This window comes from Eucyclogobius newberryi, unplaced genomic scaffold, assembly GCF_026437365.1.
Source record: "Eucyclogobius newberryi isolate DKJ021-1_F unplaced genomic scaffold, fEucNew1.0.hap1 SCAF_17, whole genome shotgun sequence".
Classification (NCBI taxonomy): Eukaryota; Metazoa; Chordata; class Actinopteri; order Gobiiformes; family Gobiidae; genus Eucyclogobius; species Eucyclogobius newberryi.
In genome coordinates, this window is record NW_027315801.1 from 26,668,071 (window position 1) to 26,676,959 (window position 8,889).

Below are 8,889 nucleotides of genomic sequence, written 5' to 3' on the forward strand. Positions count from 1 at the left end.
GGGTGACCAGTGGCATACTGTCAGGTAGAAGCAGCGTTCAAATCATGTCTTTGAAGAACCGATAAACTGTTTTTCTACTGTATTTAACGTCTCAAATCTCCCCCCCTGTCTTCAGAAAATATTTTTAGCAACTATCTTGAAAAGGGCGTGATGTTGGAAAAGAAAGATGTTTTATCTGAACAAGACCCAGGCAGTTCCACTGCCAGCTCTGGACGATATGTGCTCACAGACATCACCAGCTTTTTTACGCTTTTGGTGGGGATTTATTTTCCGTCTGTAACAGGTGAATTCAATAACAAATGACATTTTGATTCAAAACTTTTATCGTTTCTGATGGAATTTGAAATGCAATGCTTTATTCTTTCTTTTCTTTTTCTTTCAGGTATAATGGCAGGATCAAATCGGTCAGGAGACTTGAAAGACGCTCAGAAATCAATCCCTATTGGTACCATTGCCGCCATCACCACAACATCTATAGTGTGTATCCTTGTCATCTCAAACAATTAATTTGTACTATAATATTAATCAATAACAATATTTTAATATATAGATGTACCGTATTTTCCGAACTATAGGTCGCACTGGAGTATAAATCGCACCAGCCCAAAAATGCATAATAGAGAAGAAAAAAACATATATAAGTCGCACTGGAGTATGAAATGTGGTTGCAAGTATGAAAATAACAAATAATATCACATATAAGTCACTCTGGAGTATAAGTATATAAGTATAAATATAAGTATAAGTCGCACCCCGGCCAAAACTATGAAAAAGGGTGCTACTTATAGTCCGAAAAATACGGTATGTATCATGTAAATATCTCATAATTACTGTGCTATGATCAGCAGGATTTTGTAAAAAGATTTAACATTGACCTCAGATATGTCTTGTGTGGTGCTGTTTGGAGCTTGTATAGAGGGCGTGGTCCTGAGAGACAAGTTAGTCCTATGAAACTAGATTAATAAGATTTTGGTGCATCTTGCCTGTTGACTAATCCTGCATTTCTCTGTAGATTTGGTGAAGGGGTGAATGGTAACCTGGTCATTGGTACTCTGGCTTGGCCCTCCCCGTGGGTCATTGTGTTTGGCTCGTTTTTTTCCACATGTGGAGCAGGTCTGCAGAGTTTGACTGGGGCCCCACGCCTCCTACAGGCCATTTCTCGAGATGGCATCATTCCTTTTCTCAGAGTGAGTATTGCAATACACAAAACTCAAATCATCAAACATCAAATGTCAAGAAGAATAGGCCTAATTTAGAAAATTACAGCATACATAAGGAACACTTCTAAGTAGTGTCTACACCAAAAGGTCAAATGTGTTTTATTTTTGTATTTATTTATTTTTTACATTTTGATCAATATAGATTTTTTTTTCAAATTGGGATCTGATAAATCAAATAAAAAATGCAGACTCCATGAGGATATTTTTTGGAAGCATTTGTACCAAGTAGAACTGAATGTTCTTTTACATCTTCTTTTGCACCAGGTGTTTGGACATGGCAAAGCAAACGGCGAGCCAACCTGGGCCCTTCTGCTCACCGCCAGCATTTGTGAGATTGGCATCCTCATCGCTTCTCTGGATGCAGTTGCTCCCATCCTCTCCATGTACAATAAGCAATATTTATATATATGTATACACAACTGTATGTTCCTAACAAGTTCTCTTTTATAAGGTTTTTCTTGATGTGCTATATGTTTGTAAATCTGGCCTGTGCCCTACAAACCTTACTGAGAACTCCAAACTGGAGGCCCCGCTTCAAGTTTTATCACTGGTGAGATCATGTTTGACACAATCATTATTCACTTGTTAAAGCAAGTCAACCAATTATAAATTGTGAAATATCCATTGCAGTAAAACTTTGGGCTTGGAGACAGGCTAATTTCATAAGAAAAGTGAACTTTTTGTAATGTTCATACTTTTTTTAATCTATAGCATATTGATAGCATTAAAATAATAAACTGTCTTTAAAGAAATGCTGGGACGTAATACTAAATACAGTATATTCCTTGCTCAACAGGTGCACATGAAATGTACTTATTAACATAAAGTAAATGTGATTATATAACATCAGCATCATCAGCGCTGTGTAAGGACTGTATTAATTGCTCTTATCGTCTCTTCCAGGACTCTGTCTTTCTTGGGCATGAGCCTCTGCTTGTCTCTCATGTTCATGTGTTCCTGGTATTATGCCATAGTAGCCATGGGCATTGCCACCTGCATCTACAAATACATTGAGTTTTGTGGGTGAGTCCAGAATAGGTCTTTATCATGTTTATAGGGGAATGGGCACTTATAAGTTGTGTGTTTTTTCACAGAGCTGAAAAAGAGTGGGGTGATGGGATACGTGGTATATCTCTCAGTGCCGCTCGATTCGCTCTGATGAGACTTGAGGAAGGCCCACCACACACCAAGAACTGGAGGTCTGTGCACTTGACATCTAGATGCCTAAACTCTGTAATAGACACCGCATGTCGCTGATGTGCTCTTTAATTGTGTGTCAGGCCTCAGCTTTTGGTCTTGGTGAGTCTGGACTCTGAGCAGAACGTGGAACACCCTCGTCTCCTCTCTCTGACCAATCAGCTCAAAGCAGGAAAAGGCCTCACCATCGTTGGCACCTCCGTCCAAGGCACATTCCTCAACAACTACATTGAGGCCCAGACAGCGGAACAGGTCAGTCCACACTACTTACATACATAACACGACCAAAATGTTCATCATCATCAGGTCTATTACAAATATATACAGTAAATACCACTACACACTCAACATAATTAAGAAACATTTGTAAACGGGACACCAATGAAGCTTATAAGTGGGATTAGTCATGATATTAATTAAAACATTTTACTTTACTGCCACCTATATCTACCTACTGACAGCAAAATGAATGTGTAAATACATGCATAGATACACACAGGTTTACACATTTTGTTGAAAACATCAAGATGGACATACAAGCGGCTACCGAACATAATGAAAAGCTTGCATCATATAGAAGCCATCAGCTTTACGGGGTTTTGGGGTTCACTATATTTTTCTAGTAGCTCCAAGTTCAGTTTCCTTTGAAATATGAACAGAAAAACGTTTAAACCTGGCCCCAGCTTCTTTTGGAAACTTTGCAGCTTTCCAAGATAACTTGGATCGGTGTTACTCCAGATGACAATAGTTTAGATGCAGTTCAAATAGAAACCTGTACAGAGTTAAAAGAGCTTCTACAGGAAGAAAACGTCTCAGTTTGAAAAATAAGGGTTGGTTATATCTTTTAGTTTTTTGGGTATAATTGTAATTTGTTTCCAATCTATAAATCATTAAAGCCCATACATTATATATAATGAATGATGACAGCAGAAGTGGAGCTGTACCATAGTTCTGCCACATCCTGTTTGTTGTTGTGGAGAAGTAAAAATATTACTTATTCTCTTCAAAACCAAATACACATGCTTTCGGACAAATTTCAAACTGTTTCGTTCTAATTGTGACCAACTGCTACAAAATGGCTCAAATCCTGATTCAATTATTCTTATTATGTTAATATAATAATGTTGTTATTCTAACAACATTATCTCCAATGTTGTTATTTTGTACATAATTGCATGTGTCTAGGCCGTGAGAAAGCTGATGGAGACAGAGAAGGTGAAGGGCTTCTCTCAGGTGGTGGTCTCCTCTAGTCTCAGAGATGGGACGTCTCACCTGGTCCAGGCCGGGGGACTCGGAGGCCTTAAGCACAACACGGTGATGGTCAGCTGGCCTCATGACTGGAAACAGCCACAATGCAACCAGCAATTCAGAAACTTTATTGGTAAGTAATCCTTCTAAATACCAGTGATACACAAACTCAAACTGTGTTCAATGGATCTGGCCAAGTTTGAAAAAAAAAAGGCAAAATAAGTGATTATGTGTCTCCAACGGCAATACTTATGAGCAGTTATGTATTGACGACAGTAATGGCTTGAAATGATATAAAATTTACATCTCTTATGTTAAATTATTATCAGTCATGAAGATTATTTATTTATATACACAGAAACACTTTGTATAAACCATGGATTAATCTTTGCAGAAGTGGTTAGGGAAACAACTATCTCCAGTCTGGCTCTGTTGGTGCCTAAAAACATCTCAAGTTATCCCTCAAATGGAGAGCGTTTTACAGAGGGCCACATAGATGTGTGGTGGATTGTTCACGACGGAGGGATGCTGATGCTGCTGCCATTTTTATTGAGACAGCACAAGGTGAGAAACACCATTAGCATGGTCTATAAATCAGTTTAGAAAAGGTCTAATGGAGTCAAACCCTTATTTTATTTATTTTTTTACCCTGTGTGCTTCTTGTGCAGGTTTGGAGGAAGTGTAAAATACGCATTTTCACTGTTGCTCAACTGGATGACAACAGTATCCAGATGAAGAAAGATCTCATCACATTCCTCTATCATCTTCGAATAGAGGCCGTGGTGGAAGTAGTGGAAATGGTGAAAAAATAACTTCATCGTTTTCATCACTTATTTTGTGATGGAAGTCTGAAGTGATGGTAACATAATAAACTCTTTTTGTTTTCAGCATGACAGCGACATCTCGGCCTACACTTACGAGAAGACTCTGGTCATGGAGCAACGTTCAGAAATCCTGAACCAAATGCACCTGACAAAGACTGAGAAGGAGAGAGAGGTAAACTATAATATAATCGATGCATGGGTAAACTACACACGCATTTGTATGAAGTAGAAGGCTTGTGTTATTGACTGTTGTGGAAAATAAAACATGCTGCAATTTTATTTGGAATTAGCAAGTGTATTTTAATTATTTCAGATTCAGAGCATCACAGACTCATCCCGTGGATCCATAAGGCGAAAAAGCACCGCTGCCTTTCGCTCCCAGCGCAGCACAGAAGAGCCATCTACAGTCGCAGAGGAGGAGGTACAGTGAAGACCATTACGTAAGCACTCACATAAACGCGCATGACACTATTACTAATGCCCTGTATGCGCTCCCGTGCCAGTCTGCAGCTGCTCCCAACGCTAAAAACAGTAAGAACGCGCCTACATCCACGAGCGACACTTCTCTCGGTTCACCAGCAGGGGGCACTGGCACCTGGACCGACGGCAAAGCGCTGGAAAAGGGCCCAAGTGCGCACACAGGGGGAGGAAAAGACCACTTCAGCATGAGACCGTGAGTCCCCTGTCATTTGGTGCTGTGCATGAGTAAATATTTGTGCTCGGACCATTCTATTGACCTTGTATTTGCATGTGACAAACAAAACTTTGGACTTAAACAAGTGAAAAGCAGTCTCATATATAACTGAGAGTGGCTATTTCCCTCTATCTGAAAACAGGTACAGGTGGATTTTTATTCATTAGCTTCAGACAGTTGATCGAAATTTAGATAATGTCATGAGTGTTGTTTTGCAAAATGTGTATATCAAGAATATTGTTTACAGTGAAAAATGAAAAAATATATGTTGTGAAGAAGAAGGTGATTTTTCTGCATGTTTGATGCAGTTTACACACGTTCACATTTGTCTGATAATTAAAGCGCAACGAATGACAATGGTAACAGCTGGGGACATAAACAATTGGAACAAATAATGTAGTTTTTCTTTTTTTTAATCACTGTTGTGAAAATGAGAGATTATGTACCGGTAATTGCCCTAATATAACTTGCATGACATAATTTCCCCTCTAACTTGCTGCAGAGAATGGGAACACTTGTGAGTACATTTATTACATACCGGGCAGCCTTTTCTCTCCAGTATGCCTTTATGAATTAAACTATTTTCTCTCAAAGGAACCAGACAGACGTGAGGCGCATGCACACAGCCATGAAACTGAATGAAGTCATTAGTAAGAAGTCCAAAGAGGCCAAACTGGTCCTGCTCAACATGCCCGGGCCTCCCAGGAACCGCGTTGGGGAAGAAAACTGTATCCTTTTGTGTACTGGCAGGGAGTAAATGAAACAGTTTGAACAGAATTATGTCTAACAATGTATTATTTTATTACTCTAACTACAGTATCAAGGTTCCTTATCCGTACTTATCAATAAATCACATTATTTGTAAAGCCGTAATTTGCATTTGTAAAATAATGGTAAAACAGATAAATAGTTTGTAATGGAATACTAAATCTCTGAAGAGTAAATTGTCTGGTCGGGTTTTTGTCTGTCTACATTAATTTAAGTTAAATCTCTACCATTTCCTTCATTCTCACTCACTCAGACATGGAGTTTCTGGAAGTTCTCACCGAAGGCCTGAATCGAGTGCTGCTGGTTCGAGGAGGAGGGCGAGAGGTCATAACTATTTACTCGTAAAAGAAGTTCTGCTTTCCAAATCGAACCTGTGTTTCAACCTAGAATAGAAATGGAAATGCTCCGCTCCACAAAACATTCTTGGACAGATTTGAAAAGTTAGCAAAAAGGAGCCATTGAGGTGGCAAACTAAATGCATGGTTTTATACATACATTTTGAAAATATTTTTGTGTCTTGTACGTTTTTTTCTTTTGATTTTTTTCCCCCCCATTCATTTTCAACTGCTTGTTCCCATTAGGGGTCGCGGGTGACTGGAGCTTATCCCTATCTACTACTATCTAGCCTATCTTACTTCTATTTATTACTTTTAATACCAATCTATGACAACATCAGTCTCATGCTGTGCTCACCTTCAAGATTTCACAGACACCAAAATATCAGATTACGCTTCTCATTCACTCACACAAGCAGATCAAATAATGTAATATAAAATGTAAAAATTATGACAAGGAACTTATATATCTAGATACATACATATGTACACTTATTTGCACTCGTGTAGGGATAAAGGTCATTCTTTTAAGAATAATGTTGCCATTTTCTGTGTGTATATCCTTTCATTTTGCATTGGGTTATAGTTAGACTTTTAGTTTTACACTCTTTCTTGGTTAATTTAAACATGTTTTAAAATGCATAAATATTTGTTTTTAGCACTCCTTCCTTTGATATTTTATTTATTGGCTTCAATTGCCAGGGACAGAAGTCAGACAGAAAGTGCTCAGGTTTAAGAAACATATCCCTAAAAATCATTTAAACTACTTATTTACAAATTACAGAAGCACCACATATCACTCTATCACTGTCTATTAAATCTGCAATAAATGGCCATAAACCTTTAGTGTTTATATCTATTCTGAACTATTTCTGTAAATACATCTATTATTAGTTTTAGAAGGTATCTTTCTGATGTTTTGTCGGACTTAAATTGGGGTCGTTTGCAATATGCAATATGAGTCATATTTTGAAATGTGTTTATATGCAGATAATAATATTAAATAAAAAGATATTTTAGAGTAACACATAATAGCATTTGTCTTTTGTCTTTTTAGTGATAGAGGTCAGGCCATCGTTTTTGTCCTTATTTAGGTTAAAACTGTGTTTGTTTATACGTATTTAATCTTGCTTGGAGCTCGGAGTAGATCAGCTTATCCTCCACGTTGAGAGGAGCCAGCTGAGGTGGCTCGGGCATCTATTCCAAATGCCTTCTGGGCGCCTCCCTGGGAGGAGTTTCGGGCATGTCCCACCAGGAAGAGGCCCTGGGGAAGACACATGACACAACAACTATTCTAGTCACAAAAACACATCATGACCTCATGGGCTTTGTACGCCAAAGCAATGGGAGGAGTACTTTTACGGACTACGACAGAGTCTGAGGACTACGAAACGTCTGAGGATTAAAGTCTGGCGGTAATGCAACACTCGGATGCCAACCGCCATAAAACAACAACAACAACAACAACAACATGACACGCTGGAGGGACTATGTCTCTCGGCTGGCCTTGGAACGCCTCGGGATCGCCCTGGAGGAGCGGGAGGAAGTGTCTTGGGAGAGGGAAGTCTGAGAGTCCCTGCTTAGACTGCTGCCCCCACGACCCGGCCAGGGATAAGCGGAAGAAAATGGATGGAATGGATGTTTTATATCATACTTAATATTTGTTTATTTATCTAAGCCAGAGCTTCTCAAAGTGTGGGGCGTGCCCGTTTGGGGGGTCATCTCTGTCTCTCCTCTGTCTCTCCTCTGTCTCTCCTCTGTCTCTCCCCTGTCTCTCCTCTGTCTCTCCCCTGTCTCTCCTCTGTCTCTCCTCTGTCTCTCCCCTGTCTCTCCTCTGTCTCTCCTCTGTCTCTCCTCTGTCTCTCCTCTGTCTCTCCTCTGTCTTTCCCCTGTCTCTCCCCAGTCTCTCCTAAGATAAGATAAGATATTCCTTTATTGTCCACACATGGGGAAATTTCATTGTTGCAACACAGATAGATACAGAGGAAAAGGACAGATAACTTTAGGAAGTTTAAAAAACACTCTTAATAGAAGAACTCTTATAAACAAAACTCTTGTAAAACACTCTTAAAAGAAGAACTCTTATAAACAAAACTCTTATAAACAAAAACTCCTATAGACAAAACCTCTCATTTCCTAAAAAGGAATGGAGGGGAAAAATAAAGATAAAATAAAATAAAAACATCTAGCGTAACAAGATAATACTAATAATAATGGTAAAATAAACACTCTATTTTCATGAGTTATATGCACATGAATGTGACATTATTGCATGTGAGTACGACAGTAATTTCACATGAATATGACGGTATAGCACATGGGCTAGCAGTGTTTGTTATAAAGTCTGACAGCAGCAGGAAGGAAAGACCTGCGAAACGTCTCCTTCACACAGCGAGGGTGGATCAGTCTCTCACTGAAGATGCTCTCCAGAGTGGACAGTCTCTCCTCTGTCTCTCCTTTGTCTCTCCCCTGTCTCTGCCCTGTCTCTCCTCTGTCTCTCCTGTCTCTCCTCTGTTGGCAGCCAACTGAAAAGATGCGTTTACCGCCACCTACTGTAGTTGTACATCTTCTGTAGTAGTACGTTTCTGTTCTCCTATGTCTTC

General features: G+C 39.3%; 1 protein-coding gene across 3 annotated transcripts in view; it reads left to right on the forward strand.

The window, feature by feature from the left end:
• LOC140363248 (solute carrier family 12 member 5-like) overlaps positions 1–6,941 on the forward strand; it is a 20,026-nt gene extending 13,085 nt beyond the window's left edge. Inside the window, exons 8-27 of one of the 3 annotated variants that reach the window (XM_072449709.1) lie at positions 1–24; positions 116–283; positions 383–481; positions 881–938; positions 1,013–1,187; positions 1,485–1,603; positions 1,672–1,770; positions 2,124–2,243; positions 2,315–2,419; positions 2,501–2,669; positions 3,603–3,798; positions 4,060–4,229; positions 4,334–4,465; positions 4,554–4,661; positions 4,803–4,910; positions 4,993–5,162; positions 5,686–5,700; positions 5,778–5,911; positions 6,205–6,326; positions 6,404–6,941. The exon at positions 1–24 is cut by the window's left edge and continues 188 nt beyond it. In XM_072449709.1, coding sequence (XP_072305810.1) covers positions 1–24; positions 116–283; positions 383–481; positions 881–938; positions 1,013–1,187; positions 1,485–1,603; positions 1,672–1,770; positions 2,124–2,243; positions 2,315–2,419; positions 2,501–2,669; positions 3,603–3,798; positions 4,060–4,229; positions 4,334–4,465; positions 4,554–4,661; positions 4,803–4,910; positions 4,993–5,162; positions 5,686–5,700; positions 5,778–5,911; positions 6,205–6,296 — 2,261 coding nt within the window. In that variant the 3' untranslated portion in view covers positions 6,297–6,326; positions 6,404–6,941. Of the gene's footprint in view, positions 25–115; positions 284–382; positions 482–880; positions 939–1,012; positions 1,188–1,484; positions 1,604–1,671; positions 1,771–2,123; positions 2,244–2,314; positions 2,420–2,500; positions 2,670–3,602; positions 3,799–4,059; positions 4,230–4,333; positions 4,466–4,553; positions 4,662–4,802; positions 4,911–4,992; positions 5,163–5,685; positions 5,701–5,777; positions 5,912–6,204 lie in introns of all 3 variants that reach the window. The other 2 variants (XM_072449708.1, XM_072449710.1) reach the window with 2 other exon arrangements.
• The last annotated feature ends 1,948 nt before the right edge of the window (positions 6,942–8,889 follow it).